The sequence below is a fragment of the Pleurodeles waltl genome, chromosome 1_2 (assembly GCF_031143425.1).
Source record: "Pleurodeles waltl isolate 20211129_DDA chromosome 1_2, aPleWal1.hap1.20221129, whole genome shotgun sequence".
Lineage (NCBI taxonomy): Eukaryota > Metazoa > Chordata > Amphibia > Caudata > Salamandridae > Pleurodeles > Pleurodeles waltl.
The window spans coordinates 139,973,563-139,999,413 of record NC_090437.1 but is presented as its reverse complement, the minus strand read 5'-3'; the positions used below and the strand labels follow the sequence as shown (position 1 = coordinate 139,999,413).

Here is a 25,851-nt window from a genome sequence, read left to right as displayed (position 1 = left end):
TGGCTCTGTGCATGATGCCTTCATCCTGAGGAATAGCAGCATCCCATATGTGATGTCTCAACTCCAGATGCACTGGGTGTGGCTAATAGGTGAGCCCATGGTCCCCTCCCAGTTGATGTAGGTATATGGGTGTGGGTTAGGCCCTAAGGGTGAGTGTGTGGCTGACAGGTATCGCTCAATATTTGCAGGTGACCCTGGTTACCCCAACCTCTCGTGGCTACTGACCCCAGTAAAGAATACCAGGAAAAGGGCAGAGGAACGTTTCAATGAGGCACATGGGCGAACAAGGAGGATCATTGAGCGAACCTTTGGCCTCCTGAAGGCCAGATTCCGGTGCCTCCATCTGACAGGTGCATCCCTGTACTACTCACCCATGAAGGTGTGCCAGATCATCGTTGCATGTTGCATGTTGCACAACCTGGCCTTGAGATGCCAGGTGCCTTTTCTACAGGAGAATGAGCCTGGGTCGTGTGGCAGCGGTGGAGCTTGTGGACAGTGACCAAGGGGAGGCAGAGGAAGAAGTTGTGGACAACAGAAATACACTAATTCAACACTACTTCCAGTGACACATAGGTAGGACACTGTAACTTCACCTTCCATTGCAGTTTTGTGTTTGACATTGAACATGGCAGTCTGAATTCCCTATTTCTATGGCCACTTACTGTACCCTTTGGCATCTCTATTTTCAGATCTCTGTGCCCCACTCTGGCTCCTGGTGTGTTTACTGCTGCCCACTACAGGTTTTACCTATGTAAATATTACAGTGCATTTGATTTGCAATGTTTACAGTTTGTTAAACTAATACATTTGTCAAACAATTGACAGACTCCATATTTGATTTTGTTCCAAGGGTGTTTATTTTGGTGCTAATAAGTGGAGTGGATATTGCAATGGGCTCAGTTGCTGATGGAGAAAAGTCCAGGGTAGAGTCCAGTCTATTTGTATTGCAGGTGCATTGTCCAAGGGGGCATAGGAAGGGGAGCAATGGCAGTTGAAGGTGGACAGGGTGACAGAGTGGGACAGAAATGTGACAATCAGGAGGGTCTAATTTCCTGGTGGGGGTCTTGGCAATGTTCTCTGGCTTCTGCCTGGATCACAGGGACCGTTTGCAGGGTGTTTATCCTTCTGCAGGGGGTGTGCTGGTGGCCTGTTGTTCCTATGGTGGGGCCTCCTGTCCACTAGCGTTGTCGGAGGTAGAGGGCTGTTCTTCAGTGTGGCTAGTGTCAGGGGCCCGTTGGTGTGCCACTGCCTCCCTCATGGTGTTGGCCATGTCTGCCAGTACCCCTGCAATGGTGACCAAGGTGGTGTGGATTCCCCTCAGGTCCTCCCTGATCCCCAGGTACTGTCCCTCCTGCAGCCGCTGGGTCTCCTGCAACTTGGCCACTATCTGGCCCATCATCTCATGGGAATGGTGGTATGCTCCCAGGATGTTGGTGAGTGACTTGTGGAGAGTCAGTTCCCTGGGCCTGTCCTCCCCCTGTCGCACAGCAGTCATCCCAGCTTCCCTGTTGTCCTGTGCCTCTGTCCCCTAAACCATGTGCCTGCTGCCACTGACCCCAAGTCCCTGATCATGCTGCGTTTGTGGGGTTGCCTGGGGTCCCTGTAGTGTTGGACACACTACTGATTGACGTGTCCTGGGGACAGAGGTATGGGCCCGCTGGGTGGGTGCTGTGGTGGTTTTTCCTGAGGGGGAGGCTCTGTGGTGGGTTGGGACTGTGCCTAGGTCACCGACTGTCCAGAGGTCCCTCATGGGCCAGGCTGGTTGTCGTGATACAGGTGTGCAGAGCTGCTGTCATCACTGTGGGCCTTTTCTGGGGGGGACTGGATGTGGCTGGCACCTCCTCTACGGCGTTGAGTGGGGTTCCTGTGGGGATGTACATGCAGTGTTATTGTATCTGCGTGTGCCATCTTGTGCATGGGTATGTTTCCCTCTATGGTTGTTATTAGCAAGACAGCTTTGGCTTGTGTGAGTAGTGATTGGTTTGGCTAAGTGATTGTCACTAGTGTGCATGCAGGGATGATGGGTGTCCATGCAGGTCTGTGATGGAGATCCATGCATTGGTGTAGCATGCAGGGCTTGGTATTGGGATGGGCGGGTGTAGGAAAGTACCATCTTGCCTGGCATGTTACCCCCATTTTTACTGTATGTATGTTTGTTTTTGCCTATGTGTCACTGGGATCCTGCTAGCCAGAACCCCAGTGCTCATAAAGTATGCCCTGTATTTGTTCCCTATGTGGTGCCTAACTGTATCACTGAGGCTCTGCTAACCAGAACCTCAGTGTTTATGCTCTCTCTGCTTTTAAAATTGTCACTGCAGGCTAGTGACTAATTTTACCAATTCTGATTGGCACAATGGAACACCCTTAAAAAATCCCTAGTATACGGTATCTAGGCACCCAGGGTATTGGGGTTCCAGGAGATCCCTATGGGCTGCAGCATTTCTTTTGCCACCCATAGGGAGCTCAGACAATTCTTACTCAGGACTGCCACTGCAGCCTGAGTGAAATAACGTCCACGTTATTTCACAGCCATTTTACACTGCACTTAAGTAACTTATAAGTTACCTATATGTCTAACCCTCACTTAGTGAAGGTGAGGTGCAAAGTTACTTAGTGTGTGGGAACCCTGGCACTAGCCAAGGTGCCCCCACATTGTTCAGGGCAAATTCCCCGGACCTTGTGAGTGCGGGGACACCATTACACGTGTGCACTACATATAGGTCAATACCTATATGTAGCGTCACAATGGTAACTCCAAACATGGCCATGTAACATGTCTAGGATCATGGAATTGTCACCCCAATACCATTCTGGTATTAGGGGGACAATTCCATGCATCCCCGGGTCTTCAGCATAGAGCCCGGATACTGCCAAACTAACTTCCTGGGGTTTTCTCTGTAGCTACCGCTGCTGCCAACCCTCAGACATGTTTCTGCCCCCCTGGAGCCTGGGCAGCCAAGTCCCAGGAAGGCAGAACAAAGGATTTCCTCTGAGAGAGGGTGTTACACCCTCTCCCTTTGGAAATAGGTGTGAAGGGCCTGGGAGGAGTAGCCTCTCCTGGCCTCTGGAAATGCTTTGAAGGGCACAGATGGTGCCCTCCTTGCATAAGCCAGTCTACACTGGTTCAGGGATCCCCCAAGCCCTGCTCTGGCACGAAACTGGACAAAGGAAAGGGGAGTGACCACTCCCCTGACCAGCACCTCCCAGGGGAGGTGCCCAGAGCTCCTCCAGTGTGTCCCAGACCTCTGCCATCTTGGATGCAGAGGTGTGAGGGCACAATGGACAGCTCTCAGTGGCCAGTGCCAGCAGGTGATGTCAGGGACCCCTCCTGATAGGTGCTTACCCTTCTCTGTAGCCAATCCTCCTCTGAGGGCTTTTTAGGGTCTCTCCTGTGGGTATCTCGCCAGATAACGAATGCAAGAGCTCACCAGAGTTCCTCTGCACTTCCCTCTTCAACTTCTGCCAAGGATCGACCACTGACTGCTCCAGGACACCTGCAAAACCGCAACAAAGTAGCAAGAAGACTACCAGCAACAATGCAGCACCTCATCCTGCTGGCTTTCACAACTGTTTCCTGGTGGTGCATGCTCTGAGGGCTGTCTGCCTTCACCCTGCACTGGAAGCCAAGAAGAAATCTCCTGTGGGTCGATGGAATCATCCCCCTGCCAACGCAGGAACCAAACTTCTGCATCACCGGTCCTCTAGGTCCCCTCTCATCTTGACGAGAGTAGTCCCTGGAACACAGGTGTTGGATCCAAGTGTCCCTGACAGTCCAGTGGCCCTTCTGTCCAAATTTGGTGGAGGTAAGTCCTTGCCTTCCCACCCCAGACAGTAAGCCTGTGTACTGCATGAACTGCAGCTGCTCTGGCTTCTGTGCACTTTTGCAAGACTTCCTTTGTGCACAGCCTAGCCCAGGTCCCCAGCACTCCGTCCTGCATTGCCCAACTCACTGATTTGGACTCTGACGTTGTGGGACCCTCTTTTGTTGTTCTGAGTAGACCATCATCCTCAGATCTTCTGAAACACCTGTTCAGGTGCTTCTGCGGGTGCTGCCTGCTTCTGCATGGGCTCTCTGTGTTGCTCAGTGCCCCTTCTGTCTCCTTCTCCAAGGGGTGACCTCCTGGTCCTTCCTGGGCCGTGGCAGCATCCAAAATTCTCAATCGCGCCTCTTGCAGCTAGCAAGGCTTGTTTGCGGTCTTTCTGCGTGGAAACAACACTGCATCCTACAGCACGCCGTGGGACATCTTCTGACTAAAGGAGAAGTTCCTGGCACCTTCCGTTGTTGCAGAATCTTTGGCTTCTTCCACCCAGAGGCAGCCCTTTTGCACCTTCATCCGAGGTTTAGTGGGCTCCTGCCCCCCTGGACATTTGCGTGACTCTTGGACTTGGTTCCCTTCCTTTGCAGGTCCTCAGGTCCAGGAATCGGTCTTCAGTGTTTTGCAGTCAGTTGTTGTCCTTGCAGAATTCCCTATCTCGACTTTACTGTCTTTCTGGGGTAGTAGGGTAACTTGACTCCTACTTTTCAGGGTCTTGGGGTGGGGTATCTTGGACACCCTTAGTGTTTTCTTACCTCCCTGCGACCCTCTATACACTACACTAGGCCTGGGGTCCACTCGTGGTTCACATTCCACTTTTGGAGTATATGGTTTGTGTTGCCCCTAGTCCTATTTTCCCTATTGCATTCTATTGTGTTCTACAGTGTTTGTACTACTTTTCTAACTGTTTACTTACCTGATATTGGTTGTGTGTTTATATCTTGTGTGTATTACTTACCTCCTAAGGGAGTATATCCTCTGAGATACTTTTGGCATATTGTCACTAAAATAAAGTGCCTTTATTTTTAGTAACTCTGAGTATTGTGTTGTCTTATGACATAGTGCTAAGTGATATAAGTGGTATAGTAGGAGCTTTGCATGTCTCCTAGTTAAGCCTAAGCTGCTCTGCTATAGCTACCTCTATCAGCCTAGCTGCTAGAACACCTCAAATCTACTAATAAGGGATATCTGGACCTGGCACAAGGTGTAAGTACTACAAGGTACCCACTATAAGCCAGGCCAGCCTCCTACAGTGGGTTGTGATGGTGGGGTGTGTGTGAGGTGGTGGAGTGATGGGGGGTGAGGGCAGGGGGTAGGAGTTTGTGATGGCATGCAGGTAGGGGGGGGGATAAAGTAGGAAAGATTTGACTTACCAGAGCCCAGTCCTCCTGCTACTCCTGCCAGGCCCTCAGGATGCATGATCGCCAAGACTTGCTCCTCCCATGTTGTTAGTTGCGGGGGAGGAGGTGGGGGTCCACCACCAGTCCTCTGTACAGCTATCTGGTGTCTTGCAACCACGGAACGCACCTTCCCCCGTAGGTCGTTCCACCTCTTCCTGATGTCATCCATTGTTCTGGGGTGCTGTCCCACTGTGTTGACCCTGTCCACGACTCTCCGCCATAGCTCCAGATTCCTAGCAATGGACACCTGCTGCACCTGTGATCCGAATAGCTGTGGCTCTACCCGTATGATTTCCTCCACCATGACCCTTAGCTCTTCCTCTGAGAACCTGGGGTGTCTTTGTGGTGTCATGGGTGTAGTGTGAGTGGTATATGTGAGGGTGTGTGGGGTGACGTGTTGGTGTGTGTGCTGTGAGGTGCGTGGATCGTGCATAAGTGATGGTGGTTTGTGGCTCAGATTCAGTGGGTGGTCCTGGCTTGTCTCTCTCTCACTTGCCAAAATCTTTGGGTCGTAAAGGGTTGTGGGTATTGTGGGTGGGTGTTTTATATTGTTGTGGGTGTGGTGTGTGAATGTGTATCAGGTGTGTGTATTTTGAATTGTCCAATGTGGTGTTGGTTTGTTAGTGTGTGTGTATTTTGAGCGAGGCGGTGTGTACTGCCAATGGATTACTGCGGTTGAAGGACGCCATGGTGAGTTGTGGGTCATGACGCTGTGGGTGTATATCTGTTGGCGTAACGGTGTGTGTTTTGGTACTGCCAGTTTATCACTGACCTTTGGGCTGGCGGACTTGTGTGTGTGTCTGTATAGTGATGGATTTTTATGTGTGGGTCATAATACGGTTATTGGTATACTGCCGCGGCCATGGTATGTTGGAGGCAGTCAACATGGCCGTAAGCGTCACTTACCGCCAATGTTGTAAAGAGGGCCTGTGTATGCAAAGGGAGCGTTCCCTCATTAGGGGGGGCCGAAAAAATGGCGCAAGGAAATCTCTGAGATTTCCTTGCACCATTTTTTACAGCACTTTTAATGTCTGATCCGAGCAGGCATTAAAAGGGGGCTTTCATTATTTAGAAGGGGCTCCTATGTTCTCTGCAGGAGTAGTTCCAACATTTTGGCTCTACTCCTGAGGAGTACATCAATAACATCACATTGAATGATTATATTGCCCCCTCTGTGCAGTGCCACTTTCCATAAATCTGCCCCCCTGACTGTGCTACGTAAACTGTTCTCTCACATCCTGCTAAAATTTCCAATTCTATTCTTTTTTATACAAACACCTATGAATTAATTAGAGTAGTATGTTTATGTTTCTTACAACTTTGCTACAATCCTAGCCCGTATCCCTACGTTGTGCTGTATCACCACCCTGTGATACCCTTTTTACTAATTCCTTCTTCATTTGAGGTCTGCCCTAGTGTCAGCTTTAGCTATTTTTGCCAGACTCATGTTTTACAAATATTCTTTAATAAAAATACATGCATGTGTACATGCATAGATGGGCTTTATGCCCTGGTCTCTTAAAAGGCAATTCAGAGTTTGCTTCCACCCATGACAGCATAGGGCAATGGCTCAGTTCGTGTCCGCCACTGGCTCTGCTCATTAGGTGTAATGCCATTCTGCCTGTGCACATGTTCGTATCTGCCTCGAAATGTACTCCAGTGCCATGGCTCGTGAACCAAGGCCTTCTTTCATTTTTATGCGCGCGTGCAAAGCGCTCTGCCCATTCTGTAATCTCTCTTTGGCCTACAAACCACACCCATGGCACGTCAGTCACTCACATTGGTTGGTAGGCTTGCCTTTTAAAATCCGCTTGCTTTCATCTGTGAAAGGCATGCATACGTCATGCCTTTTCCGGTGTTTAGCCCACCTACACAGCACCGGTAATCTACTAAAAACATCCTAGGCTCGATGTTTTCAGCCTGGGGTCTGGACTACTTCATCTGTTTATTTTCCACGCAGGGCGATAGCGCTGCATTTTACATATGGTAAAGCTGTTTATTTTCCATGCAGCACGATAGCACTGCATTTTACATATGGTAAAGCTTTTTATTGGCTTGTGTGTCTGTTGTCGGGGATGTTTTGTAATTTAATTTGTAAAATGTTTATTATTTGCTCAGAAAGCAAAGCTGTGTTGTTTGAGTTTGTTTTTCGCGGAGTTGGCCCCGCCTTATCGGCCGAGTCTACTCCACCTTATCGGCCCCACAATTATGTGAGTTTGCTCTGTTTTACTAGCCCTTCCAAGACGCTGCATGTCTCACATGTGATTAACTCTGCTCCAGCATTATCACCCTCTCGGAAGCATTAGCCTCTATCAGATGTTGTGCATATTTAAAGTTACAGCTGACTGCTTCATTCACAGCCCTACTGGCCGATTAGAAGCATTGTTTTATTATATATATGACTGCCTTACAAGTGCATTCTTCGTCCCCAGGGACACAGGTTTGCCTGTGTTTCAGGAAAGTTTTTGTTTTTTTATTGATGTGTCGTTGCTAGTTTTTAATGTTTTACATGTGGTAAAGCTTTTTATTGGCTTGTGTGTCTGTTTTCGGAGATGTTTTGTAATTTTTTTGTAAAATGTTTATTATTTGCTTAGAAAGCATTCCTGTGTTGTTCGAGTTTGTTTTTTTTGGAGTTTGCCCCGCCTTATCGGCCGAGTCTACTCCACCATATCCGCCCCACAATTATGTGAGTTTGCTCTGTTTTACCAGCACTTCCATGTCTCACATGTGATTAACTCTGAGCCAGCATTATCACCCTCTCGGAAGCATTAGTCTCTATCAGATGTTCTGCGAAGTTACAGCTGACTGCTTCATTCATTCGTTTTATTATATATGACTGCCTTACAAGTGCATTCTGCGTCCCCAGAGACACCGGTTTGCCCGTGTTTCAGGAAAGTTTTTTTTTTTTTCTGATGTGTTGTTGCTAATTTTTTATGTTTGTGAGTTGTTGGTGATGCTTTCTGAGCTTTTATTTTTAAAAAAAAATCTTTATTTGTGTGAATGGCATTCCCCTGTTGTAGGTGTTTGTGTCTTGCTGACTCTTTCTAGCCTTATCAGCCCATCAGAAGCATTATTTTTCTCAAAATTAGCTGAGTCTGCCACACTTTACATATCTTTACGAGACCCTGCATGTCTGACATTTAATTCACTCTGCCCAGCATTATCGCCCTCTCAGAAGCATTAGTCTTTCGATCAACTGATCTGCTTATTGGAAATTACAGATTACTGCTTCATCCCCAGCCTGTTCAGAAGCACCGGTTTGTTACATGCGAGCGTCGCTTTGTCACCAGCCGGACAGAGGCACTGGTTTATTTCACATGAAAACTGTGCTGTTCCCCCATACAGTTGAATAACTCTCCTTTTACAAATGCAAGGAAAGTGTCTAGTAGGCTCAGATTACACTTTCTAAAGCACAGGCCTTTTGTAATTGCAGTAGGTGAAGAGGGGTGGAGTAGGAGGTTTCAGTCAACCGCTGTGTGGCATCAAGCCTTTTATCTAGGTTAAGGACACTTTACTGTAAAGCATTCATACCTCTTTGTACATGTTTTGTGGGTGCTATGGGATGGAGACAGCCCTACTGTGATGAGGCTGAGTAGTCAAAGTCTGTGTGTGATTAGCAGGCTGGTTTTGTTTCCCATATGTACCAGTAATTGGGCTTCTATCAAGTGAAAAGTTAAAATGGAAGAAAGCAACCAAAATAGTAATCACTGTAGTAAACTCCATCTGTTTCTGATGTGAAACGTTTGTTTTAGTTCGCAAAGCCTCTAAACTACTTTTATGTATGTTATTTTTAAAGGAAATGTAAAGTAACTGGTCACAGAATAGATTTGTTTGCTATTCAACCCGGCTCCTAATTAAAAAAAACAAAAAAAACAATTTGCTGTTACATTTTATCTTGCGTGACTAAGTAATATAGAGTGCTAATCTCATAGTGTGGCAGTGATAACATAAATTTAAAGAAACTTTGTAATCTGTTCCATACAAATTTGTTCTTTTTTGTATGTGGGCCTAATTGTTTTTTTAGATTTTGTCACAGTGTCTGTGAACGCATTGTAGATACCTTTGTTTATGCAGGCAACATATGACGGATTTTTGCCAATATAAACAAAGCTTGCTTCGTGGCAAATTAATATGGAATAGATTGCAACGTTTCTTTAAATTCAAATTATCCCTGACATAGTACGCGATTGGCACCCTCTATTACTTAGCTACATAAAATAAACTGTAACAACAGAATATTTTGCATCTCCCACCTTGATATTATTATTCAAGCAACCTCTTGGAATAAACAAGTGGCAGCAACACAGATGTATTTTCGTCTTTCTCATTTCCCGTGGGCCGGCAGGAGACAGAATATAACAGCTTCTAAGAGCAGATTGAGTTCTTTAATTTTGCTTAGATTTTGTGCAACATAAAATAAACAGTAATAGCGGATTAGTTTGCACCTACCACTTTATGTGCTTCCTTTAATTTATGTGCTTTATAAGGTTGAGCTCGCAAAACGCTCTGTCCATGGTGCAATCTCTCTATGGGCTTTTAACCACACCCATGTCAGGCCCATCAGTTTAGTTGGTTCCTGGCCATGCCTTTTAAAATTCGCTTGATTTAATTAGTGAAAGGCATGCACCTGTCATGCCTTTTCCGGTGTTTAGCCCTCCTTGAGCACAGCGGGCAACTACTGAAAACATACGAAGCTCGATGTTTTTCTTATGGTTTCTGGACTACTTTTTGTTTTCATTAAGTAGGCAGTGCGATCTCGCTGGGCTGTAATCGAGATCTTTGCAGGAGATTGACCCTGTTACATGGATAATTGCACTTTTGCTGGTTACATGAAAAATTGCTCTTTTGCCGATACGTTTCACTGCGAGTGAACTTCTCTTTCCTTTTGTGTGTCTGCTTCGCGCTCATGGCGGCCATCGGCTTGCTTATGTGAAACTGTTTTACTTTTCAGGTTATGTGGCAAGAAAAGTCCGATTAGGAGTTTAAAACGCTAATAGCTCCACCTCGAGCAAGCGTGAGACCCATTGCATTGCAAATGCTTGTTTTTTAATGTTTACTATTTTTTGGACTTAGGCAATGCTTTTCCGGTTTAGGGCCTTCAAACGCTCAACACAATATTACCTAAGTGCCCTCTCCTTGGCGCCAACCTTATTATATATTGAAAGTATTTTTTCTAGCAAAATGCTCAAAAACAGAATAACTTTTTCTTGTGTGTTACTGCGGAGTCCAAGAACGAAAAACGTTGCTTTCTAAAAACAACAGCTTCACAAACAGACTTTACAGTATGCATCGAGAGAACACAGATGTTTCTCAGATCTACTTTCAGAAAGCTAATGCTTTAGTTTAGCAGTTACTCCTTTGCCCCTGACATGCTGAAAGGCTGCCATCCTGGAAAAAAAGCTTTTAATTTTATATTAATTTTGCTTCTTGGGGAGATTGTGCTGAGTTTCTGCAATCAGTTTGAAAACGCACATGGATTCTTCACTGAGCACTCGTAATGCTTTACAGTAATCCCAGTGCTTCGTCTTGATTCTCCTTTCTGTTTCACATATTCTTCGCAGCATCTATATGAGCTTTAACACCCCTTTCTCTGTCCTACTGTCTCCAGAGTCCTGAAAACAAAAAAAAACAAGACTATAAGAAAACTGTTCTCAATCCGGAATTTTAATCTTGGCGTGGTGCCTCAAATTGTAACCTCGACTTCTGGATTCCTGCTCTGCCTGAGATCGTCTTGTTTTTCTTTCCCGCCCTCTCTTTCTTTCTAACTTCAGGTGCAGGTTTCTCTTTAACGTTATCCTCAATGTCGTCTTTGCTTTTAATATTTTACTGCTTGTGGCCCTAAGGTGTTACTTGACACATAGGAAGGGGGCTTCAGCTATGATTTTTGATAGCTCTTGTTCATGATTTTCTACCGGAGCAGCTACCAATCTCTGATGTATAGCAAGGATTATGCTTCCTCACGAATATTACCTGAAATAACGGGAGATAGCATGACAAAATTATCAATTAATTTACCGAGATCCAGGACTATTGCAGCTCCATATTCATTCTGTACCTGTTTTGTCAACTTTGGGAGAGCCATTACTGAGGGTCTAGCATGTGTGGTAGTCTAAATGCACATAAAAAGGCTTCCCCAGGTGTTAAACTCCTCTACATGGCACAGTTCCTAATGGTAGGCACATATTAAAAATTAAATGTTTATCTTGGGTGTTGTGTAAGGGTATACTGCTTGGGAGAAACCCAGAAGACTATTCTGTTGTGCATTGTGAGCACTTTTCCCATGATAATGTAATTGTCTGAATGGCAATTTCCTCCTTGCTAGCGGTCCTATTGGAACCTGTCTAGTATTTAGGTCCTCATTACAACCCTGGTGGTCAGTGTTAAAGCGGCGGTAATACTGCCAACAGGCCGGCGGTAACAAAAATAGAATCATGACCACGGCGGAAACCGCCAACACAGACAGCCACTTTAACACTCCGACCGTCAAGGTGGTAGCAACAAACACCGTGGCGGTAACTGCCAACAGCCAGGCGGAAGACAATGTTCCGCCCACAGAATTACAACCTGCCCATCCGCCAGCTTTTCCAGGGCGGTACCAACGCCATCAAAAGCACAACGGAAACAGTACTTTGAAGGGAAACCACTCACCTCTCGACACTCAAGGAAGAACCAGGAAGCCATGGAGCCTGAGCTGCAGGTCCTCCCATGCTGGTGTATCTGCTCATATACCAGGAGCACCAACGCCGGCGACGATGACCACGGTGAGTACTGCCCCTAGCACAAGAGGAGGGGGGAAGAAAAAGAGAGTGACACACAAACGCAACACGCAGCACCCCACCCTTACCCTCAACACCATACATACAAACAGATGCAATAACATTACATAAACACCCCGTAACCCTCAGGAATAAGGCAAGGACAAAAGGAATGGAGTCAAATGAGTGTAATATCTGAAATACTTAGAAATACTTTTCAGAAATCAAAAACAGTATTTACAAGATATACAATGTGAGGGACAATGTCCACATAAAAATAGTCCGTGGCTCACTGGGCCATAACACACAGGCCAACCCCACACTGCAGGGGCATCAGGTCGAAAACACACAGGGGGACAAGGAAGGTGGGACGCCTCAGACGGAAGATGGTACAACGTCACTGCTCCTTGAGGGGACTGCTTGGTGCTGGTGAGTGCAAAGCCACAGTCTCTCAAGTGGGTGGTTTGCCCACTGCTGGCTCCTGGGGAGTGAAAAGCCCCAGTCTCTAAAGTGGGTGGCTCCTCCACTGGTTCTGGAGGGGGCTTTGTGCCCAGTGTACTTCATCCTGCCAAGGATAGGGTGAGTGGATGCCTTCTTCCACTGGTTCTGGAGGGGGCTTTGTGCCCAGTGTGCTTCTTCCTGTCAAGGAGGGGCTGAGTGAATGCCTTCTTCCACTGGTTCTGGAGAGGGCTTTGTACCCAGTGATGCAGCACTTGGGGAGTGCCAGGTGACAGTCCCTCACCTGGGTGTCAGAGCCACAAGATTTGCAGTGGCCAGGATGCATGATACTCCATGGAGGCAGGGCTACAGTCCATCTGCCAGCGGCTACGGCTGCACAGATGTGGTAGTGGTGGTGCTGGTGAGGGTGCTGCCAGTGGTGGGGGGAGGCTCCAGCACTTCCCCTGCAGCCTCGGACGGCTGCCCACTGGGGCTGCTGCTGCTGGCAATGGTGCCACTTTCAGCGGTGCAGGTGGCGGTGCTTGCAGCGGGGCTAGCAGCAGTGCAGGTGACAGTGCTTGCGGCGGTGCAGGTGGCGGTGTTGGCCATGGTGCAGGTTCCAGTGCTGCCAGTGGTGGGAGGAGGCTCCAGTCCTTCCCCTGCAGCCTCAGATGGCTGCCCAGTGGGGCTGCTGCTGCTGACAGTAGTGGTGCTTGCGGCGGTGCAGATGGCGGTGCTTGCGGCAGTGCAGGTGGTGGTGCTGGCCGCGGTGCTGGCAGTTGTGCTGGTAGCCCAGAGGCCTTCACCTGCAGGCTCGGACGGCAGAAGTGCCTTGGCTGCTGTTCTGTGCCCCTTTCTGCCCTTGGCAGATGGTGGTGTCACCTTGGGTATGGCAGCTGGAGTCTTTGATGTGGCCTTGCTTGGTAGTTGTGGCTCCTTCTTCTTGCTGGATACTGTCCCCTTCTTGACCTTGCCAGGTGGCAGAATCTTCTTGGCCTTGGCAGGGGTTGGTGGCACACTGGCTGGGCTGACAGGTGCCCATTTGGAGCCTCTGACAGCTGCAGAAACCACAGCAGACGTGGACTTGGTGGCTGAGGTGCTGGGCTGGGTTTTGGCCACCCTAGCCTGAGGTGAAGGATGGGGGTAGGGGTAGGAAAGAGGTCAATGCTGGCTAGGAAAGCTTCTTAGGGACATTGGGGCGGGAAGACGGTGAAGGTTTGGGAGTGGAGAAAGAGGGAGTGGTTGTAGGTGGTGTCAGTCTGCTGTGTTTGGGTGCAGGTGCATGAGCTGGATGCTGTTGTGAGGTGGATGGCTGTTGCGTGGGTGTGTGCTTGCGTTTGTGTACTTTGGGAGGAGGGGTCACAGACACAGTGGGAGAGGACACAGGGGACGTGTGCATGGATGTGGGGGTGGTGACTGCCAGTGACGGGTGTGTAGTGATGGTCGTGCTGGTGATGGAGGTAGTGGATGAGGATGTAGTGCATGCAGGTGTGAGTGGAGACGCTGCTGGGAGGGAGGTTGGCGAGGAGGAGGAGGGGGACACAGTGGAGGCAGTGGATGTTGGTGTGCCTGAATGGGGATGGTGCTTGTGTGAGTGCCTCTGAGATGAAGTGTGGTGCTTGTGTTTGCCTGAGCCACTTCTGTGTGTTGATTTGGGTGATTGCTGGTCTAAAGGTGTGCTTGGGATAGGCTGGGGTTGAGGGTATTGGGACTGGGTGGAGGGGGGAGGCTGGAGACCGGGACAATGGCTGCCATCAGTGCAGAGGCCAGAGCCTGATATGCTCTCTGTTGGTCCACCACGCCAGAGTGAATGCCCTCCAGATATGCATTTGTTTGTTGCAAATGCCTCTCGGCACCCTGGATGGCATTCAGTATGGTTGACTGCCTAACAGTGAAGGATCTCAGGAGGTCAATAGCCTCCTCACTGAGGGCAGCAGGGCTGGCTGGGGAAGGGCCTGAGGTGCCTGGGGCAAAGGAGATGCCCACCCTCCTGGCTGCGCGGCACGGGAAACCGGCTGAGGGGCTGCTGGGAGGGTGGTGCTGGTAAGCGGGTGGCGGCTGTACCTGTTGTTGGGGTGGGCACAGAGGTGTCCGCCACTGCCAAGGAGCTTCCATCGGAGGAGGAGTCGTTGTCTGTAGTGTCCCCTCCTGTCTCTGTCGTGGTGCTCCCCTCACCCTCCATCCCACTGGTGCCCTCACCTTCAGTGGATTTGGCCTCCAGGCCCATGTGGGATGCAACTCCCTCCACCGCCGGTGCATCTGCTCCTCCGCCAGATGATGCTAGTGCACACAAGGACAGGGTGACAAAACAAAAAGTGGGGGGAGAGACAGAGGATACACTTGGTCAATGCCAGCAACGACACTACCGTTGGCGTACACAACACAGGGAGCAGCCCTATGCACAAGGCCATGCACTACCAGTTACAAATATAGTCACCAGCCCATGGGGTACATAGCATAATGCCATCAGCTGCACACCTTAAACAAACAGGGCGCTGCCCAGTAGTAGATGCCCACTAATACCATTGGGGTTGGAGTGCTTCAGAGGCTGACCTACAAGGGACCTACCCTGCCATGTTTGCCCTGGTATAGGGGCACTCACAGTCCACATCCCCCACCCAGGTAAAACCTTAACGCGCGCAAAGTCATGATTCTGAATCTGTACTCACTCCTTGTGGCTGCTGTGATGCCCATAAGCAAACATCCAACTCCGGATAGGCCACCGCCAGGATGCGGAACATCACGAGGGTCAGGGTACAACGGGCACCCCTTCCTCGTTGGTAGGCCAGCCCCAGCTGGGCCTCCGCCGTCTTCTTTGCCCAGCGGCGCAGGTCCTCCCACTGTTTGCAGCAGTGGGTTCTCCGTCTGTCAAAGACCCCTGGGTCCGCACCTCCTTGGCAATGGCATGCCAAATACCCTTTTTCTGATGGGCGCTGACCTGCAGGAAAAAGACAGCAGAAAAGGGATTAGTCATACCATCTGGACTGTCATACTTATGGGCCACCATATCCCTCCCATCTCCTTATTCACAAACATTGACCACCATACATGCAGCACTCTGCCCAGGACCCCTCAGCCCCCCACATGTGGCTTACACACAGAGCACTCCATACATTCATGGACCACTCATTATGCTCACAGTGTACTCACCTGTTTGTCTGGAGGGCCACAGAGTAAAGTGTACTGGGGTAGAACCCCATCCACCAGTCTCTCCAACTCCTCTGAAGTGAAGGCAGGGGCCCTTTCACCAGACACATGAGCCATTGTCGATTCCAGAGACAGGTCACCGCAGCACTTGCAGTGTAAGTCCTCTCCTGTTGAAGGTCAGGTAGCAAGTGAGTGAACAGTTAGAAAATGGAAGTCATGTCCGCAGCGGAGTGTACCGTCACTGCCGGCATACATCGCCACTGGCTCCTGGAATCCATAGGGCCTGATGTTAACCAATGCAAAGTTGCACGGTGGTCATCGACCACCGACCGCTACGGTACACAACGCCATCAGAATTACCTCTTTTCCACTTGTCTCTCCTCACAGGTCAGGCAGCCGCCATTTCAGGGGGGCACAGGCCATAGCACCTAACTGCGTCACAGCAGACATTGGCACATCAACTGACTCTCGAATTCACATACTGTTTCTGTAAAGGAAGAGATGCATCATTATTTCTGCACATGTGTGAATATGACCCTCTGCTCTCTGTTTTTCTCCCTAGAATTCAACCGCTGAGGATGAATATGAGATGGAGACTCCTCCCATGTACAGACCGCTGGTTGACCTGGCGACAATTGAGGACAGACACATTATCCTAACCTACAGACTTGATAGGGCCACAAACCAAGAACTGTGTACCCAATTGGAGCCAGACCTGATTTAATCTATCCGCCAGCCTACAGGTATCTCCCCTCTAGTGCAGGTCATGTCAGTACTCCATTTCCTGGCAAGTGGTTCCTTCCAAGCGACAGTGGTCATGGCATCAGGGATGCCACAGCCTATGTTTTCCAACGTGTTGACCAGAGTGTTGTCTGCCCTGCTGAAACATATGCTCAGCTACATCGTATTCCCCCAGGTGGAGGATTTGGCCACAGTGAAAGCTGACTTCCATGCCCTGGGACATATCCCCAACATCAATGGTGCCATTGATGGTACACATGTAGCATTTGTCCCCTCCCCCGGGAGGAATGAACAAGTGTTCAGGAATAGAAAAAGCTATCACTCCCTGAATGTGCAGATGTTTTTTTTGGCGGACCAGTACATCTCCCATGTGAATGCCAAGTATCCTGGCTCGGTGCATGATGCCTTCATCTTGAGGAATAGCAGCATTCCATATGTGATGTCTCAACTCTAGAGGCATAGGGTGCGGCTAATAGGTAAGCCCATGGTCCCCACCCAGTTTATGTAGGTATATGGGTGTGGGGTTGTCCCTAAGGGTGAGTGTATGTCTAACAGGTATCTCTCGAATATTTACAGGTGACTCTGGTTACTGCAACCTATCATGGCTACTTACCCCAGTGAGGAATTCCAGGACAAGGGTAGAGGAACGTTACAATGAGGCACATGGGCAAACAAGGAGGATCACTGAAAGAACCTTTGGCCTCCTGGAAGGTCAGGTTCCGGTGCCTCCATCTGACAGGTGGATCCCTGTACTACTCACCCAAGAAGGTGTACTAGATCATCATTGCATGTTGCACAACCTGGCCCTGAGACACCAGGTGCCTTTTCTGCAGGAAGATGAGCCTCGAGATGGTCTTGTGGCAGCGGTGGAGCCTGTGGACAGTGAAGAAGAGGGGGCAGAGGAAGAAGATGTGGCCAACAGAAGATCTCTCTTACAACAGTACTCCCAGTGACACACAGGTAAGACAGTGTAACTTTACTTTCCATTGCAGTTTTGTGTTGGACATTGTACATGGCAGGCTGAATTTCCATATTGTATGCCCACTTACTGTACCCTTTGGCATCTCTATTTTCAGATCTATGTGCCCCACTCTGGCTCCTGGTGTGTTCCCTGCTGCCCACTACAGGTCATGCCTATGTATGCATGACTGTACAGTTGAATTGCAATGTTTACACCTTGTTAAACAAATACATATTTGAATAAATTGACAGACTCCATACTTGTATTAGTTCCAAGTTTGTTTATTTTTGTGCAAATAAGTGGAGGGGGTATTGCAATGGGCTAGGTTGCTGATGGAGGAAAGTCCAGGGTATTGTCCAGTCTCTTAGTATCACAGGTGCATTGTCCAATGGGGCACAGGAAGGGGAGCTATAGCAGTTCAAGGTGGACAGGGTAACAAACTGGGACAGAAGGGTTACAATCAGGAGAGTCTTATTACCTGGCAGGGGTCTTGGTAATGTTCTCTGCCTTCTGCCTGGATCGCAGGGACCGTTTGCAGGGTGGTTCTCCTTCTGCAGGGGCTGGGGTGCTGGTTGGTCCTGTGGTGGGGCCCTCCTGTCCACTAGCGCCGGCAAAAGTGGAAGGCTGTTCATCGGTGTGGCTAGTGTCAGGGGCCCGTTGGTGTGCCACTGCCTCCCTCATGGTGTTGGCCATGTCAGCCAGCACCCCTGCAATGGTGACCAGGATGATGTGGATGTGTTTAAGGTCTTCCTTTATCCCCAGGTACTGTCCCTCCTGCATCCGCTGGGTCTCTTGCAACTTGTACAGTATCTGGCACAAGGTCTCCTGGGCATGTTGGTATGCTCCCAGGATCCCTGCAAGTGCCTCGTGGAGAGTGGGTTCCCTGGGCCTGTCCCCCCCCTGTCGCACAGCAGTCCTCCCAGCTTCCCTGTTGTCCTGTACCTCTGTCCCCTGAACCGTGTGCCCACTGCTACTGACCCCAGGTCCCTGATCATGCTGCGTTTGTGGGGTTGCCTGGGGTCACTGTAGTGGTGGACACACTGCTGATTGACGTGTCCTGAGGACAGAGGTTTGGGCCCGCTGGGTGGATGCTGTGGTGGTGTTTCCTGAGGGGGGAGGCTCTGTGGTGGGTTCGGACTGTGGCAGGGTAATCAACTGTCCAGAGGTCCCTGATGGGCCAGGTTGGTCATCGTGATCCAGGCGTGCAGAGCTGCTATCATCACTGTGGGCCTCTTCTGGGGGGTGGGACTGGATGTTGCTGGCACCTCCTCTCCTGTGACGTTGAATGGGGTCCTGTGGGGATGTAAATGCAGTGTTATTGTATCTGTGTGTGCCATCTTGTGCATGGGTGTGTTTTCCTGTATGGTTGTGATTGCCCTGTCAGCTTTGCCTTGTGTGAGTGGTGATTTTGTGGGCTAGGTGATTCTCTCTAATGTGCATGCTTTAGTGATGGGTGTCCATGCAGGTCTGTGATGGGTGTCCATGCATTAGTGTGGCATTCAGGGCTTGGTTTTGGGATGGGTGAGTTGTGATAGTGGTGTATATGTGGGGTGGTGGAGTGATGGGTGCGAGGGTAGGGGTAGGAGTTTGTGATGGCATGCAGGTAGGGTGTGGGATATAATAGTAAAGATTTGACTTACCAGAGTCCAGTCCTTCTGTACTCCTGTGAGGCCCTCAGGATGCATTATTGCCAAGACTTGCTCCTCCCATGTTGTTAGTTGTGGGGGAGGAGGTGGGGGTCCACCGCCAGTTCTCTGTACGGCTACCTGGTGTCTTGCAACCACGGAATGCATCTTCCTCCGTAGGTCGTTCCACCTCTTCCTGATGTCATCCCTTGTTCTGGGTTGCCGTCCCACAGCGTTGACCCTGTTCTCGACTCTCTGCCATAGCTCCATCTTCCTAGCAATGGACGTCTGCTGCACCTGTGATCCGAATAGCTGTGGCTGTACCTGGATGATTTCCTCCACCATAACCCTTAGCTCCTCCTCTGAAAACCTGGGGTGTCTTTGGGGTGCCATGGATGCGGTGTGAGTGGTATGTGTGAGGGTGTGTGGGGTTCTGTGTTGGAGTGTGTGCTGTGAGGTGCGTGGATGGTGAATGGGTGATGGTGTTCTTTGGCTCAGATTGAGTGGGTGCCCCTGGCTTGTCTCTCTCTCAGTTATCAATCTTTTTTTTCATTGAAAGGGTTGTGGGTAATGTGGGTGTGCGTTTTATAGTGGTCTGAGTGTGTGGGTGTGGTGTGTGTATGTGTGTCAGGTGTGTGTAGTTTGAATTGTCCAATGTGGTGTAGTTATGTTAGTTTGTGTGTATTTTGAGCGCGGCGGTGTGTACTGCCAATGGTTTACCGCGGTTGAAAGACCGCCACGGTGATTCGTGGGTCCTCATACTGTGGGCATATTTCTGTTGGCGTAATGGTGTGGGTTTTGGTACCGCCAGTTTATCACTGACCTTTGGTCTGGTGGACTTGTGTGGGTGTCTGTATAGTGGCGGATTTCTCTGAGTGGGTCATAATACCCGCAGCGGTATAACGCCGCGGTCACGGTATGTTGGGGGCCGTCAGCATGGTGGTAAGCGGCATTTACAGGCAGGGTTGTATTGAGGGCCTTAATGTCTTTAAGACATATTGCAAAAGTCATTTATACAGAAAGTTATTACTCCTGGATTTGGATATAGTGTATATACTGCCAAGACTACCCTGGTAGCCCCTTCATTACTCAAAGGTCCCAGTCTGACATGTCAATGTGTGTGTGGTAGGGCGCTGCAATCCAATTTTGATGATCCTGGTAAATAAGAGAGTTTTCCACATATTGATAAACTCTGTATTCATTAGTCCTGCAGCTGGTTGGTATGCATGAAAGTGTGCTGTTTCTGCATCAATTGCCTTTAATTCCACCCATGAGTAAAATGTTTTACATGCATATGCTGCATACACAGCCATTATAAAAGTACCTTCCTCTCCCACATTGGGAACTGTATTTGCTCGGCGGTGCTATGTAACTGCCTCTCTATAATTTACTCCTATCACAACTGCGGGAGCTGGCACTTTAGAAGAACAGATACAATCAATTTGTTCCAAAATCTGGAAAAACCACAGATGGGGAACTTGAACCTTTTAGAGTGAAGCTTGACTAACCTACAGATAGAAAAGTGGTCCCCTAATATATCTGAAGGAGGTTTTAATCAGTATTAAAACGGATTTCTCTGTATGTTTGCCCGTGCCCGTTCAAGACTACTGAGGGACCAAACAAAAAAATCTGAATGCTGTACTTGATTGCCATGTTACTGCACCACAACAAGACCCACAAAGACTACAATCAAACCATGTCAAGATCGTAACCTCAAAAACAATAATGCAAATTAAAAAGCTTCATGTGCAGCGCACTACCACATCTCTAAATATTAACCTCAAACGCAATCTAATTATTGCCATACTAGCCAACACTCAGACATGTGGAATTGCCAACCTCATATCAAGCTACAAACTAGCCCAACTTTCAATCACTGAAATCTGTCTCTCTGCATTTTTATCTCCACCTTTTGATCTCCTTATTCTGACCTCATAAATCACTATAATACAAAAAGCAGAAATGTGAAACTGCAGATTCTTCATCCTTCTACTTTCAAATGATTTCAGTTATTATTAACCTAACAATTAAGAACATTTTCTGATTTGACATCGTCTATAGTCCCCTAGGTCATAAATACTCCTTCTTAGATTTAATCATCTAATAACCTCCATTACATCTTATTACTCCAGCAATAAATGCAAAGGCTACTTTAAAGTTTCTGGGAACAATCAGAAGCACTGTATGGCTCCGAAATTCAGAGGCATTGAGAACTTCCATGACCTCTCTGAAATAACACGACGCTCACATCATAAACAGAGAGAATTACATCATACTAGACACTGGGCATAGAACCAGGTCCTGCCATTTCAAATGTTTCACCTTGAGCTTTGTAAAACGAGACAATCAAAATTAACAAAAGTCCAGAAAAAGGTCTCTAACAACAGCTCCCCCCCAACCCCTGAATCAGTTCTCAGAGAAACTATGGGCCAGATGTAACAAACCATTTTGCATTCGCAAACGGTGCGAATCGCAAAGTTTGTCCATTTGCGAATGCAAAAACGTGGTCTGCGATGCATGTAAGGCATTCGCAGACCAAAAATAAGGAATTGCAAAAATTGCAATTTTTTTGCGAAGCGACATGGTTTTGTGTGTCGCATTTTGCGTCTCGCAATTTGAGACATGAAATACCAAATCACAATTAGCAATTCGGTATTTGAAGTCGGAAATTGCGAGACGCAAAATGCGACACGCAAAACCGTGTCGCAATTCGATGCATCAAAAATTCGCAATTTGCGCATGCAAATTTCCACTAGGTGAAACCAGGTGGTAACCAGGTGCAACCTATATAAAGAGGTCCAGAATGCCTCAGACTCTTTTCCACAATGGCTGCACTCTACGTCATGGAGAGGAGAATGAGGATCTTGGCAGGTTTGAGGAGAGGGAGGAGGAGACAGGAGCGCATTTTCAGAGTGCGCATTACCTTTTTTGACCAGACTGAGGAAGAAATATATGAGAAGTACAGGTTGAACTCAGCCATGATACTTGACCTGAGCTACAACCCATACTGCAGCGCACAACACATAGGACTAATAGCATACCCACCCATGTGCAGGTATTATGCTTCCTCCACCTATGTGGCTCAGGGAGCTATCAAGGGGTCATAGTAGCAGCTGGAGGAGTATCACAGAGTTCCCTCTCTAGATTTTTCAATGCATTTATCAATGCCATGCTGAGTAGGATACACCAGTACATCAGATTCCCCCACACCCCACAGGAAATACAGCAGACAAAAATAGATTTCTACAAGATAGCACAGTTCCCCCACGTCCTAGGTGCCATAGATAGGACACATGTTGCAATCTGTCGACCATCGGCCACAGAGTATGTGTACAGCAACCGTAAATACCAACATTCAATGAATATACAGGTTATATGCAATGCCTCCTACATCATAACTGATCTTGTGGCCAGGTACCCAGGGAACACACATGATTCATACATCTTTCGTCACAGCGGCATTCACACAAGACTGCTAGCTGGAGAGTTTGGTGAAGGATATCTACTAGGTATTGTCCCTCTGTACACTGGTGCATTGATGGAGTTGTGATGTCAGATGGCTCACTTACTCAACATACCCTCTGTTCCTTCCAGGAGACAGTGCCTACGCAGTGCGCACCTACCTGATGATGCCCTACCTCAATCCTACAACACCAGCAGAACAGAGATACAATTCAGCACACAGGGAAACCCGCAATGTGGAGGAGCGCACCTTTGGGCTGCTGAAGAATCGCTTCCGGTGCATCCACAAAAGTGGAGCGGCACTACAGTACAGCCCGGACACGCCCAATGAATAGTGGCCACATGTGCAATCCTGCACAATATAGCTACCACCAGGGGCATACCTGTGGAAATATCTGATTCAGACTCAGATGAGGATGATGTACCCATACCCCCCTCCCATAGCCAGCAGACAGAACCAGTGCTGCAGAGGGCAGGCAAAGGCGTGCAGACATCACGCACAACCATTTTAGATGTAAGTAATAACAACACAATTTCACTGAAATGTGTACTGGTAGTTAGAACCTTTATAACCTTAACGTCAGGTAACATAAGTGTCACTAGCAAAAAAGGAAAAAAAATTGTCATAAAATAAGCAGTTAACAGTGTCTCACTATTTATTCATAGTTTACTGTATAACAAAAGAAGCAGACAGTCCCCTGTGGCCATTGCAGTCACTTTCTACGGCCACACAAGCCACACGAGTGCGCAGTGGCCTCACCAACACCTCTGGTATCTGCCTCAGTGGCAGTGCTGTGCCTGGCACTGCGATGCCTAGGATCAGTGGTGGGCACTGCTACGCTGCTGAGGCTAGATGAGTCCTCATTCTCCCCTAGTCCAAGTTCACTGGGTGTAGCAGAGCGGTTACCCAGCATACTATCCAGCACATTAGTTATCTGGACCAGTCCCTGTGCTACATCCCTACTGCTGTGTGCTGCCTCCACCTGTGCGGCCACAGCACGCCGCGATATGAGGGCCATTAATGTTGCCAGGCGATTGACCGATCGACAGAATCCACCAAACATGCCCATAAATCGCCTCTCCTGCCTGCGGTGGCTGACTCTGTCGTGCCTTAGCTCTGTGCCGAGTTCCCTCGCTGCAATTGTCAGCTCCCTGGTGTTCTCGGAAGCTGTGATCTGTCCCTCATGCAGCTTTGAAATGTTAGAATTAAGGCACTCCAACTACCGATACAGCCCCCCCATGTTGGCATTGTGTGCCTGCATCTGCCTATGCATTGCCGTTATCTTCCTGTTTTGCAGGCGCTGCAGTTTCAGCATAGCGGATTCCAGGCCACCGAAGACTGATGGGCCCTCTCCTGCTTCCATGTGCTGCGTGCCTGCATACTGAGGCCTCCTGCGGGGTGTTGAGTTACGCTGGGGCTGGGACTCCTGCATTACAGTGGATCTGCCGTCTGGGGAAGGAGTGTGGTCGTCATCCCGCATGTCGTCTGAGTCCTGGCTCAATTCGGGGAGCAGTACAGCCCTTGCCCTGCGTCTGATAGGCGCAATATTCAGTGACTCACTTGTGTTGGAGTCTGATGGAGGGTGGGTTTCAGCATCCCCTACAACGGCACATGCTGATGCTGCTGGGCCTGGGCCATCTGCAACGACAATGTGCAGCATGTAATTTATGTTTGTATCACCAAAGGTTACACAATGGTAATAAATGTACAGTTACATCATATCACTATGTAGTGGGTGTAGTGTTCTTCTGGGTGTCGCTCTGCTTAATTACATTCTATGTGCTACTTTCAGCTCTGAGTTGTGGACTACCACTACCATAAGGCATTGTTGTGCCGCTTCTAAAATGTGGAATGGACTACTTATCACAATGCTTTGCACTACTTGCTAATTCCTAAGGGGTATTTGTACATACACATATGGGGTTACATTTCAATATTGCACTTACCTTTACTGGTGCTTGGTGTGCCGGATGTGTCTATGTCAGTGACCCCACTGACAGCTTCTGGGAGGAGTGTCAACTCAACCAGGTCTTCCATCGGGGTGGAGGGTGTCTCAGTGGATGGTATGCCTCCTGTGCTCCTTGCCTCCTGTAGTCTTCCTGCCACCCTCTCCTTGGCACGGGAACGCAGGTCGTACCATCTCTTTTTGATCTCCTCCACTGAGTGCTGCGAAACCCCCACAGTGCAGATTTTTGTTTGCATGTCCGCCCAGAGTTTGCGCTTCTCACTGTCAGGTACCTGGAGTGAGCTCTTCCCGAACAGCCTGTCATGGCTCCTCACCACCTCCTCAGTGAGCACCTCCAGTTCCTGCTCACTGAACTCGAGTTTTCTTTTCCTCTCTCCCTTCTCCTTTCCATGTGCAGAGTTGTCCATGGTGATGTGCAGTCCTGCCTTGTTCACAGACTTGCTCCCTGTGGCTGGGCTGGGTCTCGCTCACTGCTCCTTTGGGTGTGGCACCTGCAAACTGCCTGGGATGACTCACTTCCTGCTTGTGATGTCATCAGGCTCTGCCAGGTGTGCGTTCTCACAATTTGCGATTTTTAACCGAATCGCAATTTTTTTGAGATTCGATATTTGGGCCTCGCAAACCGCAAATAGCGATTTTTAAGAAATCTAAAAAAAAATAACTAAAAATAACTATTTTGGAAACATGATCAATAATCAGTAAATCGCCTCAAATCTCATTCCAAGCCTTTTAACATCTTATAACTCCTCATAAAGACACACACCTCTTTCTAAATACCATCATGTCTAGTACCACCAATTTATTACGTAACATGTTCTTAAAAACACATTAAATAAACCAGAAATGAAACCAAGATCTTCTGCTCGAAGTACTACAAAAAACATGACGGAGTAGACTTTAAAAACAACTCAACTACCAAGATAAACTCTGTTGGAAACTGGGTTAATGGTTGAGGGGGTGAACCCCTATTCAAGTAGAAACAAAAGTGTTAGACCTGAAAGCCTTAGGGTGGTCACCCACAACTTTGTGCCTGCCTCCCTCCACTTTCTGACACTGTTTTTGGTGGTTTTAGGACTCTGTGCACTTTAACACTGCTAACAAGTGCTAAAGTGCATATGCCCTCTCCCTTAAATCATGGTGACATTGGTTCATACCCAATTGGCATATTTGCTCTACTGGTCCCTAGAAAAGTGCACTACATGTACCCAGGGCCTGTAGATTGAATTCTACTAGTGAGCCTGCAGCACCAGTTGTGCCACCCACAGAAGTAGCCCCTTAACCATGTCTAAGGCTTGCCATTGCAAGGTCTATGTGTGCAGTTCACTGCCACATCGACTTGGCATTTAAAAGTACTTGCCAAGCCTTAAAACTCCCCTTTGTCTACAAACAAGTCACCCCTAAGGTAGGCCCTAGGTAACACAGAGAGCAGGGTGCTGTGTGGGTAAAAGACAAGACATATACCTGTGTGTTTTTATATGTCCTGGTGGTGGAAAACTCCCTAATTCAGTTTCCACTACTGTGAGGCCTGCTCCTTTCATAG

The 25,851-nt window shown here is 48.5% G+C and overlaps 1 protein-coding gene across 10 annotated transcripts in view; it reads left to right on the top strand.

The window, feature by feature from the left end:
• Positions 1-7,075: 7,075 nt before the first annotated feature.
• LOC138297861 (uncharacterized) overlaps positions 7,076-25,851 on the top strand; it is a 1,048,787-nt gene continuing 1,030,011 nt past the window's right edge. For 9 of the 10 annotated variants that reach the window (XR_011204470.1, XR_011204464.1, XM_069236838.1 and 6 more), the window contains exon 1: positions 7,076-7,201. Coding sequence is in view for 8 of the 10 variants with exons in the window: in XM_069236838.1 (XP_069092939.1) it covers positions 7,199-7,201 (3 nt within the window). In the remaining 2 variants the exon portion in view is untranslated. Of the gene's footprint in view, positions 7,253-25,851 lie in introns of all 10 variants that reach the window. The other variant, XM_069236832.1, reaches the window with a different exon arrangement.